Genomic DNA, 23047 nt, shown 5'->3' with positions numbered 1-23047 from the left:
GTTAAAACTGCATGGGCACGTCCAGGACCAGAAAAGCACCCTTGGCACCTGGGCACCTGACCAGTGAATACAATGCAAAAGGCTCCAACTGAAGTCGATGCCCACCGCCCTCTGTTGGCCCCATCCTGAAGGCCCCTACAAAGGACTCACCACCTGTGGCTTGCTGCAGCACTTGCTGGCAGGGGCAGGCTCATGTGGAGGCCGAGCTGCCTCAGGGGGCTTGGTCTCAGCAGAAGGCAGTGCAGCCAGAGGCAAGCAGGGCATGTCCACTGGCACTGGGGCAGGGACCTCGCCGGAGTGCAGGTTCAGCATGTACTGTTTGGTGACGTCCTCGAGCGATGGTGCCTGCAACGTGGGATGGGCTCGGGCAGGGAAGCCTATGGGCTCTGGCACAGCCACAGGGGGACCGACAGAAGTTGGTGGCTCAGGCACCAGAATAGGCATAAAGGTGGCGGGCACACTGGCATGGCGAACGTGTTTGGAGGAGGGCCGGGCCCGAGACAGGCCGCCAATCTGGTCCTGACTGCCCTCGTCTCTCCCAAGCTCCTGGTGACTACTCCGAGCTGGGCGCTTCTTGGAGCCTCGGCGGATTAGCCTCGGGGATAGAATGTCAGCCAGCTTGGGGTCAAGGTGAAAGTTTTGCTGGGCAGTGGCAGGGGGAGGCAGAGCCTCAGGTAGGGCCCTTTCAGACTGTGCCCGGCTCCTGGCGGCACCAGGCTCTTCTGGCTCTGCCCGCTGCTCCACAAGGATGGGCTCGCTGCTGGATGGAGGCAGCACGGGCTCAACTTCTCGGATGGGCTCCCCTCCAGGGCCCTGGAATCCAGGTCCAGCCAGTTCCCCACGGCGGCTGGGGTCACTCAGGGATTTCTTCTTGGGGGCTTTGCCAGCAACCCTGTCGTCCACTACACGCCCCAGGGTGCCAGGCCCCTGAACTATGCTCTGAATAACCTCCTGATATCCCTTGCTCTCTTCACTGCCCACAGACCAGTCACTGTGACCACTGGTCAAGCCCTCATCCATGGCTGAGGTGGCAGGGAGCCCTGTCTTGGGGCTCAGTGAGCCCAGGAGGTTGCTGTCCACGGAGAACCCAGTGGGCTCTTCAGAGGTGGCAGCCCGGTGGCACTGAGGAATTGGGTCACTCAGGGACCTGTAGGCCTCACCTGCCTCCCCATTGCTCAATTCACTCCCACCAGAACCTGAAGGTGGGACTTTGCGACGTCGGCGGAGGGCACCTGGTGTGGAAGGGATCTCAGGGGACACCAGGGCCCACCCACCCAGACTGTCCTCAGTCCCAGGACTACGGTGGTTCGTCTGGGCTGAGGATGAGGAAAGGGGTCGCCACATCCCTGTAGTACCCAGGCCACAAAATACTGCAACAGGAGGCTCAGGGTCTGCTCCAATGCCTTCATCTGTCAGACTGGACTCAGGGCCTGAGAGCTCCTCCTGCGACCGCTGCCCTCGGGTCACGTCCCGTGCCCAGTCAGGGCTTTCAGGGGGGGCATCGCTTCCATCATCTTGCTGGGCACCCATGCGCTGGATCTTCTCAAAAACCTGGCGGGCCTCCTGCACATACTGGTCCTGGACGATGAGGGGCAGCGGATCCTCCTCGGCACTAGGGCCTGCCAGCAGTAGCTCGGAGGAGCTGGGCTTCAGAGCACTGGTGCGGGGCAGGCGGCGGGCCATGGGCTTCTCAGAGCAGGTGAATGACTTTGCTCTCCGCAGAGTGGCTGTCAAGTCCTTGAGTGTGGGGCGCGTGCCAGGTGATGCTGGGGCTGGGATGGACACGGGTTCAAGTTGCCCCATGGAGCCACCTGCGGATGGTGAGTCTCTGCCATCTAGGGGGCTGCTTACACGGTCCCCGGGGCTCCCACCAGGTTTTCGGACCCTCAGTTCTGAAAGGTCTGAGCGCAGGAAACTGAGAAGCGTCAGGGTTTCTGAGGCGATATCTGGATTTGACAGGGACTTCCGCTGCCGACTCTTTTCCGGCTCAAATCCTCCATCCCTCAATGCCCTAGAGGTGCCCCCAGGTCCTTTGGCACGGGTTCGAGCCTGGGACCGCAGGAGCCCTTCCCCAGCTCCAAAGCTAGGGGAACGGTACACGCCCCAGCCCCCAGAACCCCTACTAGACCATAGGTCGTCGTCCTTGAGAGTCTCCGTGCTGGAATAACGGCTGCTACCGCAGGAGCCTGCGGGGCTGGCCAGGTACGAGGGAAAGCTCACCTTGGCCACACGGAGAGCTCCTCCCACAGAGTCAGACATAGGCCGAAGTCCCTCCTGGGGACCTGGGACGCAGGGCGGAGAGCCACTACCCCACTCCCGGAGTCCTTCTTCTCCAGGGGCTCTTGGAGATGCTGGGGGCTCAGGGCTCCTGGCTCCCCCTGCTGAGTCCATGCTGCTTAGATTTAACCCATCACTGTCAGGCCTGCAGTCCTGATCCAATAGGGAGCTTCCAGGCCTGAGCCTGGGCCTCCCTCCCCAGCGGTGGCCGCCCTCACCGTCTCGGTCGTCGTCACTGCCCGAGGAGTGGCCGCCGTGGTAGGCCGGACTCTGGGCTCCAGGCGGCTGCGGCGGGCCCTCCTCTTCCTCCTCGCTGGAGCTGGCAGCGCGGCTGCGGCTGACACGATAGGAGGAGGCGATGGAGGAGGAGGAGGAGCAGGAGGCCCGGGCCCCGGCCTGCGGTTGGGAGAAGATATGCCAAGAATGTAAACCATCCGCTGGACACAGCGCCCGCTCCTGTTGCTGCTGCTGCTGCTGCTGCTGCCGGCGCAGCCTCCCTTCGATCCCCGGCCCGGTCAGGGGCCGCGCCGAACGCAGACCCACCAGGGGGAAGCATGTCCGAGGGGGTGGCGTCGGTGGCTGCCGCGACTCCCGAGCCGGAGGCTCCCACGCGGCACCGTCGGGGCTGGGCGTTCCCGGAGATTCAGAGTCGGCGCTGGGCCTCCTGGAGCCAGGACCGCCGAAGAGCTTGCGCATCTCGGTGACGCTGGGCCAGGCCCCTCGCGCTGGGCCCTCGGCCGCTTCTTCCGCGGCCGCAGGGAAGACGCCCCCGTCCCGGGCCCCAGCGGAGCCGTAGTCCAGACGCGGCGCGTCGAAGCGCCGGGAGAGTTGGCGCACCGACGGCGAGAGGCTGCGGAGCGGGCGCGGCTGCGCGGGGGCGGCTGGGGGCCCAGACGCCAGCTTGGACACGCGCCGAGAGGGCTGGCCCGGGGCAGCCGTGGTCGGCCGGCACGAGGCCCGGCGCCGCAAGCCGGGGGTGTCCGTGTCCTCCTCCCTCGGCCCGGGGCCGCCGCTCCAGCGCTCCAGCAGCTTGAACGAGACGCTGCGGTAAAGCGGCGGCCGGGGTGCCCCGTCCGCCATGGTGGCAGAACTCACTCCGGGGGGGCTGGCCTCCGAGAGCCGTGGCCAACCCCCCCTGCGCCCCCTCTCCTTAGGAGCGCAGCGGCCCGCTCCGAAAGCAGCGCGTGGGGGTGTGGGAGGAGGGCGCAGAGACCAGAGCAGAGGTTTATCAGCCGCAGCTCAAGTTTCTGTGGCCACCGGCCGCAACGTCTCCATCCCCGGTGGCCCCTCTCGCCTCACCGCCGACCCCCAGGCCCAGCCCCCGCCGCGGCTGGAGCTACCAGGGGCACTGCGGCTCCACCTGGGCGGGATCCCAGCGCTTAGTTCCTCGACCCTGCGCCCGCCTGCCCAACGGCCTGTCTGCCTCCCCTCGCTCTCCCGCTCCGGCTCCCACTCCCTCCCACTTGGCTGCTCGCTCCTGGCACCCTTTTGTTGCAAATAAACTTTGTGGCAGAGGAAAGGGGGCGGGGGGCGGGGCCTCGCGCCCAAAAGAGGGGGTGGGCTCCGGGCGTGAACGAGCCTGGGAACCGGGTGGTGGGAGGGAATCTGGGAGGAGCCGAAGAAGAAAAAGCCTGTTGGAGGACTTGCATACTGAGGCGACCCTCTGGCCCTCCAGAGACGTCCCTCGGGAGCCCAGCGGGCCGAGCTGCCCCTAGGGACTCGCTGAGACACACGCAACCGCTGAGCGTGCTCAGCTCCGCAGACTCGCAGCCAGGGCGTCGCGCCCACCGCGGGCCAGCAGCTTCCGCGCGGAAACACGTCCTGCCTAGGGGCTCCAACATGGCAACCTCGGACTCACAAACACTCGTACACACTGACATTCAGGTGCACGCAGACGCACACTCCCCAGGCCGGGAAAGGGGTAGGACTTGGCGCCAGGGGGAGCCCGGAGAAACGCGGGCTGACTACAGGACCCGTCGCTCCCTGCCTCGCCCCGCTTCCCGCCCCCGCCCCGCCCCCGCCCCGCCCCGCCCCCGCCCCGCCCCCGCCCCCGCCCCCGCCCCCCGTCCCCCCCGTCCCCTCCCCGCCCCCGCCCCCTCCCCGCCCCCGCCCCCCGCCCCCTCCCCGCCCCTCCCCGCCCCCTCCCCGCCCGCCCTCTGAGGCGAATTCGGCTGTAGCCACTCCCTTGTCCCCCCATCTGGCTCCCAAACGCCCCGCCCATCCCACCTCCCAGCCGCCTGTCCGGCTCCGACAGGCCCCTAACCAGCCCAGCGCTGATCCAGAAGCCCCACCCTTCACGACCGCCCCTACTTTTCCAGCTCTCACGCCTCCCACCTGCCCCAGCCGTCTGGCGGCTCTTCTCCTGGACTCTCATGGATCCCCGAGCCCCTTTTCTTCTCGCTCCGGAGTACGCGGCTCTTGCGCCCTCTCGCGGCCTGATTTTCTCAACGCATGGAGTCCTGGGCGGATAAAGCAGCACCCATCCCCAAAAAACCGAGAGCTGGGAACACTTCCTTTCAGTCGTTACCTAATCCCCTTAGTCTTTTTCAGACCTTCGCAAAGCGCACTGCCCCTTCTTAGGCCTTACACACAAAAGGAGCTTCGACGGGAACGCTCTCGACTTCCCACTGCCAAACCTATACTCTTATCCGCAGCTGCTCCACCTTCCTGGTAGGGAAAGTGTAGATTGTTTCTCTGGCGTCACCCTGATCCCTCTCTTGAGCTCCCCTCCGGCCCCTGCTTCCGTCTGAGTCTCACATTGTTCTGGGTATTGGGACATCATCCCCTTCCCCATTCCCACCTGCCTCTAGATCCCATTCATCCTCCCGGCCCAACTAACGAATGAGCGAACGAATGAAAATGTATCCAGTACCTATGATGTATGGGCAATATTATTTAACTTATTTTTTTAAATCCACAAACCACCCTTGGGGACAAATATTATTACCCCTTCTCTGTGGGCCGTGAAGGAGAAGTAACTTTGACCACTATGCAAGTCAGGAAATAGCAGCTCCTGCTAAAATTCAGATTTTAGGGTCTTCAAACACCATGCTCCTCCAGCCAGCTCTGAGATGCACCCCCAAATCCTGATGAAGGAGGTTCTCGCTCCTTTGAGCCCCCAGTCTCCTCCTTCTCCTCCTTGGGCCTGACCTCGCTTTCCCCAGGAACAGAGGATAACCTGGTCTGACCCATGCCCCTCCAGTGCTGCCCAGCCTTCTTCAGGCCTAATCAGACTGCCCTGTCCCCTCCAACCCCCACTAGCAAGGCCCCAGGGACACATAGTTAGGTCAGCAGTCGGCATTACTCAGCCAACCCCACTGCCACTGGGTCCAGCCAAGGAGACTGTAGCTGGGCCAGACGAGGCTGGGAGATGGGGCTCAGAGAAGAGAGTCAGGCAGGAAGATAGGAAAGGATGGTAGACACCCAGGGATTGCCTGACTACCGAATGAGAGAGGGAGGACTCAGCTGGGACCCCAGAACCTACTTGCTACTCATATACCCCACAGGATGAAGAGGTCACTCTCCACTCTCTGGGCAGCCTCTTGAGTTGTGGAATATCTCTGTAGCAAGAAAGCACTTCCTCTCTGAGACCAGCATCCAGGGAGTCCCTCACCTCAACCTCATCTCAGCTCTGCCTCGAGGGGGCCAAGGAGTAAATCTCTCCCTTTTCTCTAGGAAATTGATAAAAGAGAGCCCTGCCGGCCTGTGCCTCTCTGTTCTGACTTATTCTGTGACCTTGGGTAAATCCCTGCACTTGCCTGTGTCTGAAAAGTGAGGAGTGGGTCAGGTTCCCCAAAAGTGCCCTCTCTGGCTCTGGCCTTTGACGTCAGACTCTCACCATCTTTAGTATTTTCTTTCTACTCTTTGGGGCAAGTTTTGGTGTGTGCTGTGGGGTGAGTTGGGGAGGGGTGGGAGACAGGAGTCATCCCAGGAGTCACTCTCTCCCCCCATAATGATGACTCCTACCATCTGAAATTTGTACTTTTCCACCTCCCTGTCACTTCTGGGACAGAAACCCTTATTCCATATCACAGATGGGCAAGTGGATAGAGAGGAGTGGAGGTTTAGGTCACGGGCTCCCAGAGTCTTGTGGCTTGGCCTTGAGGTGAGCTGGCTTGGGCCTTTGGCTCAGGAATCCCCTTGGTGGGGAGGCAGGGTGTTTAAGGATCTAGACTGGGTCTCTGTCCAAAGAAAGCTCACCCAATCTGAGAGTGGCTTGATTGCTTCCAGGGCTTCATGAATCCTCCCACCCCCAGCTCCTTATGATCCAGGATAAGACAAAGTTATCTTCCATGAACAGAAGGGATCTGGAATTTTTATGGTGCTGGGTAATTATGTACAGCAATTTTTAGCCCCAAGATGATTCATCTGATAGGGGGCTGGGAGCACTGGGCACCAGAGTGGAGAGAGAAACCCTATGCTGGCTCACCTTCTGCAGGTCACCCCCTTTCCTCTGGGCCCCAGGCTCCTCACCTATGAAAGGGTAATGAAAACAATAGCCCACTTACCCAGTGAGTGATGGTGATCTAGCGAGGTGAGGACCATGGAATCCCTTGGAGAAATCAAGATGGGAAGGTTTTGAAGGTCACAGGTCATGGCCAATGATGGGCTTTGGTGGGCTTCGGGTACAGATAGTCCCCAGATCATGATGTTTCAACTTAATGACTTTTGACTTTATAATGATGCAAAAGCTATGTATATCCATACTTTGAGCACACATACAATCATTCTGTTTTTCACTTCCAGTAAAATATTCAATAAATTACATGAGATATTCAGCATTTTATTGTAAAATAGGCTTTGTGTTAGATGATTTTTGCCCAACTCTAGGGTATGGAAGTGTTCTGGGCCTGTTTCAGGTGGGTTAGGCTAAGCTCTGATGTTTGGTAGGCTAGGTGTATTACATGCCTTTTTGACTTATGATATTTTCAGTGGGTTTATTGGGATGTAACCCTATCGTAAATCAAGGAGCAACTGTACTTAAGAGGGAGAGAAAGGATGAGTGCGGGGACAAGATGCAATAAGCTCCATGAGGGAGCTGTCTTACGGGGAAATCTGACTCTTCTGACTCCATTGCAAAGTCAAATAGAAACTATCTGAGATTGCCCCCTTTCCTATATAATTAGACCATAAACACACAGGATTAAATTCTTTATAATATTTAGATCACACTACATTCTCATCAGTTATTCAACTGGCTTTTGCCAAAAAACAAAACAATACAACTAGGACCTTTAAAATAATTCACATCTCATTATATAGTTCTTCTGCCCCCATTCTCCTGCTGCCCCACCACGTAGAAAATCATCATTTCAAATCCTGTGTTCACCATTCTCTTGCTTTCCTTTTTATGTGGTTTTATTGTATCTACATATTCCTTCAAACTATATATTTTCATTTTAGTTGTTCTTAACTATATAAAAAGGGCATCCTGCTGGACGTGGTGGCTCACGCCTGTAATCCCAGCACTTTGGGAGGCTGAGGTGGGTGGATTGCTTGAGGCCAGGAGTTCAAGACCAGCCTGGCCAACATGGTAAAACCCAGTCTCTATTAAAAATACAAAAATTAGCAGGGTATGGTGGTGCATGCCTGTAATCACAGCTTCTTGGGAGGCTGAGGCAGGAGAATCGCTTGAACCCAGGAGGCGGAGTTTGCAGTAAGCCAAGACCACACCACTGCACTGCAGCCTGAGCAACAGAGCAAGACTCTGTCTCAAAAAAAAAAAAAAAAAGGCATCTTGCTTTACATAATTTGTTGGGACTTCTTTTTTCTTAATATTATACTGCTAAGATTTACCCATACTGTTGCATGCCTCTATAGTCCATTCTGGCCATGTGGACTATTTCAATGTGTGAATATATCACAGTGTATTGATCCAGTGTCTTGCTGATGCACATTTTGGTGTTTCCAGGTGTTTGCTGAGCATTGTGCATGACTCCAGGTACACATGGACAGAAATGCTTGAGCACAGGGCAGGCAATTGATCAACATTAGGAGGCATTGTCAAGCTGGGATCTAATTTCTCTTCTATGTTTTTTAATCATCTGTGTTTCTTGTTTTTTTTTTTTTTTTTGAGACAGAGTTTCTCTCTTGTTGCCCAAGCTGGAGTGCAATCTTAGCTCATCGCAATCTCTGCCTCCCAGGTTCAAGCAATTCTTCTGCCTCAGCCTCCCAAGTAACTGAGATTACAGGCACATGCCACCACGCCCAGCTAATTTTTATATTTTAGTAAAGGCAAGGTTTCACCATGTTGGTCAGGCTGGTCTCAAACTCCTGACCTTGTGATCCGCCTGCCTCAGCCTCCCAAAGTGCTAGGATTACAGGCGTGAGCCACCGTGCCTGCCCTTGTGTTTCCTTTTATATGAAGTGCCTATTTGTGCCTCTTGCTCATTTTTCTATTGGGTTATAGTATGTTTAGTACTTTATGAAATTTCTGCTCTAACTTTTCTATCCCTCGGTACCCCTGGTGGCTTAGGAAGGTCTAGTATTTTACAGGTAAGGAAACAGAGGCTCAGAGGAGTGAAGGTGCTTGGTCAAAGTCACAGACTCTGTCGCAGCCCTTCTGCACTGAGCTAATGCCTTCTGAGGTCTTCGGAGGTTCTGGGCCTCACTTAGAAACCTTTTCTGCCCCTCAGCTAGGTCAGGGCCCCTCTGGTATTTAGCATTTCTTGGCCATGGACCATTCCAGGAGCTCATCATCTCCCTAGTGATACCCTCCTCGCATGGGTCCTCTTTATGATCTGCACTCTCCTCCCCAGCTGTAATGATCCAGGTATGTATGTGTTTCATTATTACCTGTCTCCTCCATCAGACTAGGAGCTCTATGAGGGCCCAGCGTGATGCTTGGCATATAGGAGGTGCCCAGTAAGGACTGTTTGCTGGATGAACTGTTTCCTTGTCTGCATCCCAAACCCCTTGGATTCTTTCCCAAGATTAGAGCCGGGACCTGAGCTTATCTCAGAAACACAGGGTCAATATTCATTGAACAAATGAATGAGGGAGGAAGAGGCCAGCTGTGTCCATTGCTAGGACAGATCAGATGCTCCTGGGCTTTTCCCGTTTGGAATGGAAATTTCCCCAAGACAGTCACTGATTCCTGACTTTCTAGCTTCCCAATCCTTGCTCCTACCTCCCCACCCCTACCCCACCCCGGTTGTCTGCCCCCAACTGCCACCAGCCAACTCTCAGCAACAACTTTGTCCTGGAAGCTCCATCCCTGGGCCTGGCCTTTCTTGGAATCTTCCTCCCTCTTCTCTTCTCTGCTTACTACCCCCACTTCCTTCCCTCAAGCCTCTCACTCACCCAACTCCACTCTCCCCTCATACCACCATCATTCAGCGACTCCTGGGCTCCTGCCCTCCACATCTCTGGCTCCTTCTCCTCAGCTCCCTAATCTTGGAGTTCCCAGAACTCCTCCCCTCTTCCCACTCTTTCTTTCACGAAACCCACCCACCCACTCGAGCTCAAGCCACTTTGGGGTTGACCATTCCCCGGCTCTGCATCTTTTCTAAGTAGCCTTCCCAGTGTCCCTAGACTTTGTTGATTCCTAGCTCCCACTCCAGCCTAGACCCTGGCCCCACCCTCTGTCCAGGTCACTGCCTGGCCTGCACCATCCCAGGGTGGAACCCAAATAAATAATGTTATGGGAATAATAATGAAGATGAGACACAAAGAGGTGAAATAACTTGCCCAGGCCGGATGCGGTGGCTCACGCCTGTAATCCCAGCACTTTGGGAGGCCAAGGCAGGCAGATCACCTGAGGTCAGGAGTTCGAGACCATCCTGATCAACATGGTGAAACCCCATCTCTACTAAAATATAAAAATTAGCTGGGCATGGTGGCACGTGGCTGTAATCCCAGCTACTCGGGAGGCTGAGGCAGGAGAATTGCTTGAACTCAGGAAGTGGAGTTTTGCAGTGACCTGAGATTGCACTATTGCACTCCAGCCTGGACAACAAGAGCACAACTCCGTCTCAAAAAAGTAAAAATAAAAAATAGGCCGGGCGTGGTGGCTCATGCCTGTAATCTCAGCACTTTGGGAGGCCGAGGCTGGCAAACCACGAGGTCAGAAGATAGAGACCATCCTGGCCAACACGGTGAAACCCCATCTCTACTAAAATACAAAAAATTAGTCAGGCGTGGTGGCACGCGCCTGTAGTCCCAGCTACTTGGGAGACTGAGGCAGGGGAATCGCTTGAACCCAGGAGGCGGAGGTTTCAATGAGCCAAGATCGCACAACTGCACTCCAGCCTGGTGAAAGAGCAAGACTCTGTCTCAAAAAAAAAAAAAAAAGAAAAAAAAAGAAAAAACTAATAAATAAATAAATAAATAAATGACTTGCCCAGCATAACAGAGCTAGTAAATGGTAGAGCCAGTACATATACCCGGATGGTCTGGCTCTGGAGTCTGCACCTTCCATACTATTCGGCCTCACAAAGGGAAGCTTGGCATTTACCTGTGGGTCACAATTTCGACTCCTGGAAGAGTAAGCAAAGGGTCACAGCTCTCGGAGGTCAGCTGGGACAGTCATCTGGGACTCTCTACAGGGGCTCAGGTGGGCTATGAGCAGAGGCCCTGTCCCCTGCCCTTGCTTTCACTCTCCCCTAGCCCCCATCCCAGGCAGTTGAGAAGACTAGTCTCAGACTCGAAGCTAGATGCAAGGTGGGTCGTATATGTCCTGCTTGGCACGGTGGGGCACCGTACAGGGAATAAAAACCAGCCTCTGTCTTCTAACATACATCGGTCTCACTGTGGTCACAAGTCAAAGTTCCTTCTGTCCAAATGGTCTGCCTCTCCAGCAAGGACACTTTGAATGGCCTCCCATGGTGGGTTGGAGCTGGTTTTCCCACTTCTTCAGCCAGCTGCAACACCAATTGCCATGGTGTTTAACTCCTCCAATGCCCCTCTCTGAATGACCCCATTGCCCAGCAGCCTTGGGGACTAGGCAGGGCTAAAATAAAAATATTGCATAAGTTATACAGTCCTTGTATAATAACAGTCCCTGCTCTGCCTTCTAAAAGGAAGGCAGGGGTAGTTCTTGGCTTACAGGTTCTGCGTGGTGCACCAGCAGCCAAGGGCAGGCGGATTGTCCTACATAAGAAAAACGGATCTGGGAGGAGGGCACAAGGACTGGAGGAGAAGTGATGGGGAGGAGAAATGAGAAAGAATGGCAGAGAATGAGGAGCTGCAAAGGAGTAGCTGAGGGGTGGTTCTCAGAGGGGAAGAGGATTTGGTGGAGGGTGTGGGGTCTTTTTTTTTTTGAGATGGAGTCTCACTCTGTCCCCAGGCTGGAGTACAGTAGTGCAATCTTGGCTCACTGCAGTCTCCGCCTCCTGGGTTCTAGCAATTCTCCTGCCTCAGCCTCCCAAGTAGCTGGGACTACAGGCACCCGCCACCACGCCCAGCTAATTTTTGTATTTTTAGTAGAGATGGGGTTTCACCATGTTGGACAGGATGGTCTCGATCTCCTGACTTCATGATTCACCTGCCTTGGTCTCCCAAAGTGTTACGATTACAGATATGAGCCACCGCGCCTGGCTGGGTGTGGGGTCTTGTGTGCTACCATTCCCCTTTGCTGCTTCCTCCAGGGACCTTCCGTAAAGATGCCTTTCCAAGGCTTTTTAAGGCTTGGATCTGTGTTTGACATGCCTCCTTATGAGATGGCCTCAAGGCAGCTCTCCGGGTACCCACAGGTCAGAACGATGGGCCTGAGAGGGCAGGAGTGGAACATGGCAGGAACAGTCTGTCATGAGACCGATCAGTAGGCTTCCAGTGGTGGGACCTCCATGTAGAAGCCTCCTGGTGGCCCTGAGGCTCTCAAGCTGCTGACTCCTCCATTTAGAGTGAAGCAATGTTGAACAACTGTTTCCCCTCACTTAGGGGCCTGGTGGAGGTACCCCAGGTACAGAGGATACCCTAAGGTTGAAAGAGCCACACTTGAAGAGGTGGATGAAGGAGAGGTGGATCTGGGGCTCATCCTAGCCTTGAATGCTCTGGCTCTACCCAGCTGTTTTCCTGGCCACCCCCTTCCACACACCCAGGTCCCACCCCACCCCACCTATCCCCCATTTAATTGAAACTCACTGTTGCTTTACAGGCAATTTTTTCTTTTCTTTTCTTTTCTTTTCTTTTCTTTTCTTTTCTTTTCTTTTCTTTTCTTTTCTTTTCTTTTCTGAGACAGAGTCTTGCTTTGTTATCCAGACTGGAGTGCAGTGGTGCAATCTCAGTTCACCACAACCTCCACCTCCCAGGTTCAAGTGATTCCTGTGCCTCAGCCTCTGGTGTAGCTGGGACTATAGGCGCCTGCCACTACGCCCAGCGAATTTTTGTATTTTTAAGTAAAGATGAGGTTTTGCCATGTTGGCCAGGCTGGTCTCAAACTCCTGACCTCAAGTGATCTGCCTGCCTTGGCCTCCCAAACTGCTGGGATTACAGGTATGAGCTACCACGCCCGGCCCCTCAGCTCATTTCTAACTCTGGGTTTTGTACACATCACCCCATGCCTTCTACTGGGAGTAGCTCCAGAGCTGCTTCACTCTCTGCTTCTTGAATTCCTCCTGGCTCAAGCTGATCCCTTCTTTTCTTTTTTTTTTTTCTTGTTTTTTTTTTTTTGTTGTTTTTTTTTGAGACAGGGTCTCACTCCATCGCCCAGGCTGGAATGCAGTGATGCGATCTCGGTTCATGGCAACCTCTGCCTCCCAGGTTCAAGCGATTCTCTTGCCTCAGCCTCCCAAGTAGCTGGGATTACAGGCACCAGCCACCACGCCCAGCTAATTTTTGTATTTTCGGTAGAGACAGGGTTTCACTGTGTTGGCCAGGCTGTTCTCAAACTCCTGACCTCAAGTGATCCACCTGCCTTAGCCTCCCAAAGTACTGGGATTACAGACATGAGCCACCACTCCCGATTTATTTTAATTTTTTTAGAGACAGGGTCTCCATCTGTCGCTCAGGCTGGAATGCACTGGTGTGATCCTCACTGTAACTTTGAACTCAGCACCTCAGCCTCCTGAGTAGTTAGTACTACAGTCAGACACCACCACACCAGGCTATTTTAAATTTTTTTTTGGTAGAAACAGGGTCTTACTGTGTTGCCCAGGCTGGTCTCAAACTCCAGGGCTCAAGCATTCCTCCTTCCTCGGCCTCCCAAATTGCTTAGATTACAGGCATGAGCCACTGCACTTGGCCCCCTGCCTCTTCTAAGAAACTTCCCCTGATTACTCCCTCCATTGGCCTCCCACTGCCTGGAGCATCTGGCCAACTCTTGCCCTTGTCTGGAGGCTGGCTGAGGCACAGCTCCCATTTTCTCGGCTTTCACACATGCAAGGCCATGTGTCCTCTGCTCCGGCCCCCTGCCTGTCTGCCCAGGGCAGATCCCAGCACAAGGCTGGCCCAGCTGGATATGTATGGAGCATTCCTGGGTTGCACTAAAGTGTTCCCCACTTCTGCTTGCCAAGTTTCCACTCAGCCCTCGACATCTGGCTCAGATGCTCCCTCCTCAGAGAGCTCTTTCCTGACTCTTCGGACTGGGTCATGGACACCCTCTGTGTACCCCCTCCCTGCAGCCATGCTTCCCTCTGTCACAACCCTAATGTTGCTGTGCCAGTCTGTACTTCCAGCAGTTGGGAACCTGTATGGACCAGGGCTAGGACGGGTTCTTCTAGGGCCCCAGAACCAACCCAAGCCTGAGCACAAGGTGTCAGTAAAGTCTTGCTAAATAAACGGAATATCACTCCTCTCCAGAGAGCTCATAGTCATCCCCCAAAACCCAGCTCAAATGCCCCTTCCCAGAAGCTCTCACTTCCCACTCTCATCTTCCCTCACCCGCTTCATTGGTGACTCAAAGCATGGAACATACCCCTTGATGATAGTACACGTCACACTGTATTTTTGTGAGCACCTTAATGTGGTTTCCCCAGCTCTCTATGGCTGACTAGGACCTCTCAAGTGCCAGGCCCAGGTCTGTCCATCTCCATGCCCACAGGGCCTGGGCCAGAGAAGGGGCTGAAGAAATAGTTTTTGGTGAGCTTCTGGGTCCTGTGAGGGACCTTACTCCATGCCCAGCTGAGCTGAGCTCTAATTCTCTGCATGCTTTGGGGTTGGTGGGGCTCCTGGTGCCCTGGACACAATGGCAAACATGAAAGCTGCCCAGGCCCTGGAGGACTTAGCGACCCTGCCTCTGCCATTTGGCTGTGAGTTTCTGTAGGAGCTCATGTGGTCGTCGGCGGAACTTCTTCTGGGTGAAGTAGAAGAGGATGGGGTCCAGCACGCTGTTGGCGCTGGCGAACGGCCGTGTGCCTTTATAGGCCGCTGCAAAGGCCTCCAACACGGGGCAGGGGACGCCTGGCGTTGAGCGCACTGCCAGGTAGGCTGTCTTGGTGATGTGGAAAGGCAGGAAGCTGATGGCAAAGGCAGCGGCCACCACCACCGCCATGCGGGCTGCCTTGCCACGCCGCTCCTGGGCCACAGGCTCTGCTGGGCCATCCTGGCGGCACAAGCGGTGGGCCAGGAGACAGTAGCAGGCCAGCAGGGCAGCAAAGGGCAGCAGGAAGCCGATGACAGTGAGAGCCATGCCATAGGGCATATAGCGGGTGGCCAGGGCAGGCGGGCTGAGGTCATAGCAGACGGTGCGGTTACGCTGGATGCCTGTGGCAGCAAAGACAGCTGTGGGCAGGGACTGGGTTGTCACAGCCAGCCACACGGCTACACACACTAGCCAGGCGGCCCGGCGGCCCCCACGTTTGTGCCAGGGGGCCAGCGGGTGGCAGATGCCCAGGTAGCGCTGGAAGCTGATGCAGGTGAGGAAGAGGATGCTGCCATGCAGATTGGCGTAGAAGAGGAAGCGGACCAGGCGGCAGGCGAAGTCGCCAAAGGGCCAGTGGTCACCTTGGGCATAGTTGTAGATGAGCAGGGGCAGGGAGCAGGCATACAGTAGGTCGGCCAGGGCGAGGTTTAGGGTATACACAGCCGTGCGAGTCAGGGCCCGGCGGGACGTGCAGATCTGGGTAATGACACAGACGTTCAGCGGCAGGCCAGCCGCCAGCACCGCCGAATACACAGGTGGCAGCAGCAGTCGCTTGAAGTTCTCGCGGTAGACACAGGTGGTGGGTGGCAAGCCCAGAGCCTGTCCTGTGCCATTGTCCCACTCCATGGCTGCTCAGGTGAGTTTCCTATGTTCAGGGAGGCTGGGAAAGCAATACACAGCCTGTCAGTGACATGCTCACTCACCACCCAGCAGGCCCTGCCCCTCCTCGGGCCCTGATCTCCGTGTCTGAACAGTGAGGGCACCAACTTTGTCAACTCTGCTACTCTAACCACCCCATGAAGCCCCACAGAGCCTTCACTTCGAGAAAATTTGTGATACAATAAAGCTCACGCTTGGGAACAATCTGATTCATTTTGTGTGTGTGTGTGTGTATGTATATATGTGTGTGTGTATATATATATATATATTTTTTATTTTTTTTCCTTCAGCCTTCCAAGTGAACTTCTATTCATTCTTCAAAGCCCTGATCATATGTTTCTTTCTCTGTTAGTGGAGATTGATGGACTTGGGTTTGAATCCCAACTCTGTTATGTATTTGCTATGTGACTTTGAGGTGATGATTTCATTTCACCTAAGAAAAGGGGGAATGTGGCGCCTGCCTCTCAGGGATGTCAAGAGGTTAGAAGCGCTAAATCATGCTGTGCAGGGCTGCCAGGGGCTCCCTGGGGTGTGGAGACTCTGGTCATGGTGGATCCGCATGTCTCTCACAGACTGGGACCTGCCTGAGGAGAGGGGCCAGGTCCGGTGTCTCTCTGGTCTTAGTCCAGGGTGTGGGGCAGAAAGGGCCCTGATAACTCTTAGTTAACCAATATGAAGGGTCCACACACCAGGGGCTCACTGAGGACCGCACCCATCTCCTCAGCCTGAACTCCACCTTTCAAAGCCATGGTTCTTCTGGCAGAGGTCTTGTTATCTGTAAAATAGGGGAAGGAGTTCCCCAAGGCCTGGTTCCACTTGAGGCTACAAAGGCAGGTTTGGCAGAGCCTCTGACAACACAGCGCCTGCTAGTGCCCAGAGTGAAAACAACGTCCCTGAAGGCGGATGGGTGAGGGACCAAGTCATCTGTTTACTTTACAGAGATGGAAATCCAGGCACAGTGAGGGGCAGGGACTGCTCCTTTCTTCGTAAGTCAGAGCAGAGTCAGAACCAGAACCCAACTGCCCAGTCCAGAAAAGGCAGCTTAGTGTAGCCCACAGACATGGGATGTAGAGTTTACATGACCAACTTCAGAGCTAGGCAGGCCTGGGTTTAAATGTTGCTCCCCCACTTACGTGCTGTGTGAAACAGGTCATGTCACAGTGTCCTCATAAGTGATGTGGCCAGCGTCCTCATCAGTGAAATGTGTGGTGATGACATTCAGTAGTGCTCAATAAATGCCATGCCATTGCATTCTACATCTTGTCCCTCCTCTCATTCTTTCGGGCTGGGTTTTGGGAGAGCCAGCAGCACAAATACCCTAAGGGGTTCCCTGATGGGGTAAGTCTGACTGCTAGACACTCACCTCTGAACTGACATTGCCATATTACTGGTGTCTAGAGAAAATTTACAACTAAAATCCAATGGGCCTTTGAGATAATGAATCTAATCCTCCTCTTTTCCCATTTTACAGACGGGAAAAATTGAGGCCCAGAAAAAATATGAAGTCCTGCAAATGCACTCAGTGGGTGGTAAAGGGTTCAGGCAAAGTATATGGACTCTGGTCCAGATGCTTAGGTTCAAGTCCCAGCTATGCCACGGATGAGCTATGTGGTCTTGGGCACACTAGTTAACCTCTGTCCTCCAGATTCCCCATCTGTAAAATGAGATGAGATAGTACCTGCCTTATAAGATTGTTGTGAAGATCAGTGCCTGGCATGGGGCCAAGTGTTTTCTGTTCTTAATATACCTACTAAGTAAGGTTATGGGATTTTAAAAAGTTATATTAGAGAAAAATACATTCTTCCCAACTTACCATTTCATTTTGGTGAAGTTATTTTACCCCAATTCTGGGCAAAATGATAATGTTGGATTCTCTGTCTGCAGCCCACATTCCATGTCACCCTCAGTTACCAAAGATTCTTTGTGGGGCTTTAGACCGTATGCTAGGAGTGCTGGGTGCCCAGCTAGGACAAGGTAGGAACGACGAGGAGACCAGAGGAAGAAACATAGCAGCCCCCCACAGCATAGCCATGAAGCCAGGATGAGCACAGGCAGAGAACGTCCGCTCATCTCTTCATTCATTGGTTCGGGCCATTCTCATTCACATGTTCATTCTCTTGTTTCCACATGACAGGGATTCACTGAGTCCTCTCTACCAGCTAGATACATGAGGGCATAGTGTATAGGTGGACATGGAGATATGGGGATACAGATACAGATATGCTAGTCTGATGGAGGAGACCAGTGTGAACCACCTGGTGGAAGAGACTTTTCAGAGCAGAATGAAAGACAGAGCAAGGCCTGGGTGGTTGACCAGGATTTCCATGGGTGGAGAAGGGTGGGAGGACACTCCGGGTGAGGAGGAAGGTTGAGGGACACAGCACCCCTCTACCATTTTCCCCTCCTCACCATAACCCTCTGTTCTTGCAGACCAATCTCCTCTCACACAGGGTCTGACAAAGAAATCTGAGGAAAAAGAAAACTGCTGGTTCCGTGGGGCTGGCCTTTGAGGCGAAGCCTCTGCCCCTCCCTGACCCCTCTCCTCACACAGGGTCTGAGGAGACCAGTCTGCAAGGGAAGAGGGTTGTGGTGAGGAGGAGAACATGTTAGAGGGGTGCTGCATCCCTCAACCTTCCTTTGGGAGGCCTTCACCCTCAGATCCCACCCCCAGGGACAGCCCTCTGTCTCAGATGAGTGGGGACAGCAGTCTGCCACTCGCACACCCTGGTGAGACTGATCCTCCTGGGACCCCCTCCCCTCCCCCTTGGAAGGAGGCAGAGGGCTGCAGGAGGGGATCCAGTGCACAGCTGTCTGGGAAAACCTTCAGGGCTGTGTCAGGAAAGAGGCCTGACCATCACCCCGGCTCCTTTGTCTATTTTCTGAGGACCTAGGAGAGCTGAGCTGTTCTCCCAGTTCCTGGCAGGGGCTGGCCTCAAGGAGGGTGCTCTTGGCTCCCACCTCCAGGCAGCAGCTGACCTTGGCGCTGACATCTGTCACTAGCTCTTGGGTCCTAAGTTCTGGACCAGACCAGACCCCAGCCTCTTCCTGGGCTGGACTCTGCCCATGGTGCGGGGGGCTTGCTAACAAGTGGCTCTGACTACATCCTTCTCTCCATTCCTCTGCCCTTTGGGGGAAAGGCCCAAACCCTTTTCCTGACATTCAAGACCCCTGCCAAGCCCTCCAGCCCTATCTGAAGTACACCAGGGCCACTCTGCCCTTGCCCCTTCCTCTTTCGTCACACATTCCCAAGACGTGGAGACTCCTACATAGCCAGTGGCAGCCAGAGAGCCAGACTCCCTCTCCAGCCTCCCCATCTCCACTGTTCCCTTCACACAAAGTGCCATCCAACTAATCTCCATTTATCAAAACCCTAAGTATCTATCTAGCTCCAGATCTCACCTTGCTTCTTCCTTTTTTTATCCCCCCAGCTGGGTGGAATCCCTTCCTCTGGGCATCCTAACTCTGTGGGCCTCCTTTAAGTCAATGCTGAACCCAGCCTTCCCGCCCAAAGTCACAGTTCCTTGTGTCCACCCGCCCCCCACCCCCCACAACCCCTGCACTGGCCCATGGCCCCAAGATGCACTGACACTCACAGGCAGCCTCCTGTCCCTGCAGCACGCTGGTGGTCCCAAGTGTGTTGGGGCAAAGGGAAGCCAGACCTGAGGCTCCCCACTCTCCTGCCCTCAGCTAGGCTGTAGCTCATCTGACAGGGTGAGCAGCTTCCTCTGTTTCCTGGCAGGACTGTCTCTGACTAAAAGAGTCTCTGTGGGGGCCACCGGCTCCCTGCCATCCCCAACACCACGCCCAGTGCCTGGCGGAAACTGGGCTTAGAGGAGCAAGGAGGTGGAAAAAAGGCGTCCTTCCCGGAACACTCCTCTACCCCAGCAGGGGAAAGAGGGGGATGGGGCAGAGGAGGAGGGTAGGGGAGAACCAGAGGCTGTCAGCCCCATAGAACCAGCAATTTTCTTTCTGCTCAGCCGTCTCTCAGTCTTCGCAGCTGTCAAATGGGTAGGGCAGTGATTAGAGAGCTCGTGGCTCCTCCTTTAGCTATAACACTCAGAGCCACGGGGTGTCCATTCCTCCTCCCAGCCATTCACTCCCCCATCTAGCCTTCCTTCCCTCATTCAATAGCTCACTCACCAACATGGCCATCTACCCATCCCTCCGTGTGGCAATCCACTTATGTACATACTTACTCAGCCCCCTTCTCCCTCCCTCCTTCCCTCTTCTCCTTTTCTCCACACACATTTATCGAGTACCTACTATGTGTCACCAGATCCTCCTACGTTCCCCCATTTCACAGCGACTGCTTCTTCCACACAGCAGGTGCAGGGCGCATAAGGAGTGATGGACATGGGCTGTGGAGATAGATGTGATGCCCCTGAGGACCCAGTTGCCTGTGCCACATCCTCCCCATCCCCTCCTCACCACCAAACTGGCCTCAGAGCTGTTAGGAGACCAGAGCAGGAGATGTGGCTCCTCATTGTCCCGGGGAGGCCAGATCCAGAGTGGGAAGCAGCATTCCAAGAGGGCGACCTGGAGGAGGCAGGCTTTGATTCGGAGCAGCTGAGGTAGCAAGGCGGGTGGCAGGGGAGGATTGTGTGGGGAAAGAATGCTGCCCTGGGAGTTTGAGGCCCAGGTTCTTACTCCACCTTTGCCCCCAACCACTGACTAGATAAGCCCCTTCCCTTCTCTGAGCCTCCTGGGTAGAATATGGTCATACGGACCACCAGTGTGCTGGGAGGATAAAGTGCCACTCAGGGCGGCTCATCTTCTACCCTGGGAGGTGCAGAGGAGACTCTTAGAGCCTAGAGCATCAGAGCTGAAGGTGCCCTTAAAGGCACCGATCTCACCCCAAAGCCATTTTTACAGGCAAGGGGATTGAGGAACAGAGTGGGAACCCAAAGTTTGGATCACACTGAGAAAAATCAGGTTTGAACTTCTGATAAACACTTGGTCAGTTGTGCACAGATTGAGCACCTACTGCTTGCTTAGGCCTGTGCTAAGAGGTCACTTCTGCCAGCTGAGTGTGGACCTCCTGGTTGGATTTGACCTGTGCTGTGGCCCAGGAGAGCAAGGTGGCCTTCAGCTCAGCAGCAGTCCTTTGCTGGGTCCTTGGGACAACCTCCCACAGCCACTCCCAGCAGGATGGGTCACTGTCCCAGGAATGGGAACAGATCTGAGGGCTCCTGGGAGGTGTTGTCCCCAAGGCAGGGCAGGGCAGGGCTTGGGTAAGAAGCCTAAGTGGTCTCAGTCCCTGCAACCTGGATGGATGGGAAACACAAAGCTGTCCCTATCATGTCTTATCCGCCCAGACGTGCAGATCTGGAGATCCCTAATCCCACTGCTCCGCTCAGATAAGGGCACTTGGACTAACCTCAGAGGGGAAGAAAAGGCTCATGGGGTCCCACTTGACAGATGGAGAAAGAAACTAAGGCCAGCTGCCCCTTCCCCACCCTCTTCTCAGGGGTTCAAGGGCATACAAGAGGCCTGGCCTGGCACCTCAACAACCACTGAATACCCATTACCCACTGGCCTTTTAGTTCTTTGCCTTCCTAACAAAGTCTAGGTTTGAGGGCTCGCAGGACCTTGGAACTACAGCATCCTAGGGCTTGGGACTTCAAAGAATTTAAGGATGACTGAATCGGAGCCAAGGAACTGCCCTGCTCTCACTGGGCCTTAGCTTTGCCCATGGACCTGGCTAGGCCTAGAGGAGGGGATGGGGCCTGGGAGGGAGCACTCAGGTCTCAGGGGTCATGGGTGCACCTGGGAGGAAGTAACCTGTAAAGCTCATGGAGAAAGCATGTCCACTGCTGGGCACTAAAGGACCAGAGGGACCTGGACACATAACAAGGCTGAAGAGGGCATCACAGGCAGGAGGTCCACTGTGGGCAAAGGCACAGAAGTGGGGAATGAGCTTAACCTCTGTGAGAAATTAATAAATATAAAAGCCAGAGCAATGGATGAGCTCTGCAAAGAGGGGGCTTCAGATGAGAGGCCTGAGAGGGGCTGGCCCATCACGAAACCTCCAACGTGGAGCCTTCTTTTGGCAGAGATCCTCCCTCCTTGGCCTCCCAAAGTATTGGGATTACAGGCATGCACCACTATGCCCGGCCACGGCCAGTCTCTCTCCCTCTTTCTTTTCCTTCCTTCCTTCCTTCCTTCCTTCCTTCCTTCCTTCCTTCCTTCCTTCCTTCCTTCCTTCCCTCCCTCCCTCCCTCCCTCCCTCCCTCCCTCCCTCCCTCCCTCCCTCCCTCCCTCCCTCCTCTTCTTTCTTTCTTTCTTTCTTTCTTTCTTTCTTTCTTTCTTTCTTTCTTTCTTTCTTTCTTTCTTTCTTTCTTTCTTTCTTTCTTTCTTTCTCTCTCTCTCTCTCTCTCTCTTTTTCTCTCTCTCTTTCTTTCTTCTTTCTTTTTCTTTTCTTTTCTTTTTTCTTGAGATGGAGTTTCACTCTTATTGCCCAGGTTGGAGTACAATGGCACGATCTTGGCTCACCGCAACCTCTACCTCCCAGGTTCAAGTGATTCTCCTGCGTCAGCCTCCCAAGTAGCTGGGATGTACAGGCATGTGCTACCATACCAGGCTAATTTTGTACTTTTAGTAGAGATGGGGTTTCTCCATGTTGGTTAGGCTGGTCTTGAACTCCTGACCTCAGGTAATCCACCTGCCTCGGCCTCCCAAAGTGCTGGGATTACAGGCGTGAGCCACCGTGTCTGGCCAGTGTTGTTTCTTAAATGCCTATTCTGTGCCAGATGTTTTATCTGCAGTCCTGGGCAATTTGGTGGGGGGTGGATTATTCCCTCCCCTTTACATATGAAGAAACTAAGACTCAGGAAGGGCCAGTGAGTTTTCCAAGCTATCCCAGCCAGGTGGCATTTCAGTACGTTCTTCTTGACTCTAAGGCTCCCTTCTTCATTGTTCCCCCTAAGTTGGAGCTCAGGTGCTCAAACCAGGGGATTCTCAGGGGAGTTAGGTCTTCCCTGCATTGAGACCCTGTAGCCATGAGATGGCACCAGCGGACAGCCAGCCCCACTCTGTCACACAGCCAGGGAGGGGTGAGGGCAAGGCTGGTCTGCCCACAATGGGGGGCTTCCCCTCAGGGCTGGCACTGAGCAGCCTCCGGACTGGGTTTCCGGTCTCATTTCCTCTTGACCCACTCCCCAACCTTCCTTCCACTCACCCTCCCCAGATGAGCTCAAGCTCTCATTCTCAGGACCTCACCCTGGTCAGTGTGGTCACAGGAGCCACTGGGGACATGGCAGGGACAACAGGGTCAGCACCAAGCCTTATCTGTCTGAGGTAGAGGCCCTGGCCCCAGGCATCCACCACCCATCTCCACCCCAGGTACACCTTTGGCAAAACACGGCAGCCCCTCACCTCACAGCAGGGACGGCCTCTTCCAGTATCCTTTTTTCAGTTGGGATAACAACCATGGTGTCAGTTCTAGAGCAGGAGCAATTCAGTATGGACATAGGAAGAAATGACAAGGGGCCCAGCCCTTCAGACTGCTTAGATCCTATGGTCTCAGGGTAAACTTTACGTGACCCCAGAGCCTCCCCCATCCCCTGAGGCCTTCATATCTAGCAGGGATGA

The 23047-nt window shown here is 54.8% G+C and overlaps 2 protein-coding genes across 18 annotated transcripts in view; both read right to left on the bottom strand.

Annotated features, from left to right (window-relative positions):
* LOC105468717 (Rho guanine nucleotide exchange factor 17) overlaps positions 1-3754 on the bottom strand; it is a 61154-nt gene extending 57400 nt beyond the window's left edge. Inside the window, exon 1 of the mRNA XM_011719017.3 lies at positions 151-3754. Within this exon, the coding sequence (XP_011717319.2) occupies positions 151-3357 (3207 nt within the window). The 5' untranslated portion in view covers positions 3358-3754. The remainder of the gene's footprint in view (positions 1-150) is intronic.
* Positions 3755-14138: 10384 nt separating this feature from the next.
* Positions 14139-23047, bottom strand: part of LOC105468715 (pyrimidinergic receptor P2Y6) — a 33236-nt gene continuing 24327 nt past the window's right edge. For 4 of the 17 annotated variants that reach the window (XM_011719012.2, XM_011719011.3, XM_011719007.3 and 1 more), the window contains exons 2-3: positions 19721-19815; positions 14139-15458 (exon numbers count right to left, since the gene is read on the bottom strand). In XM_011719012.2, coding sequence (XP_011717314.1) covers positions 14438-15424 — 987 coding nt within the window. In that variant the 5' untranslated portion in view covers positions 15425-15458; positions 19721-19815 and the 3' untranslated portion in view covers positions 14139-14437. The other 13 variants (XM_011718999.3, XM_071075244.1, XM_071075243.1 and 10 more) reach the window with 9 other exon arrangements.

The sequence above is a fragment of the Macaca nemestrina genome, chromosome 12 (genome assembly GCF_043159975.1).
Source record: "Macaca nemestrina isolate mMacNem1 chromosome 12, mMacNem.hap1, whole genome shotgun sequence".
Taxonomy (NCBI): domain Eukaryota; kingdom Metazoa; phylum Chordata; class Mammalia; order Primates; family Cercopithecidae; genus Macaca; species Macaca nemestrina.
Note: the sequence above shows the minus strand (reverse complement) of the source record. Positions and strands in the feature narration are given on the sequence as shown.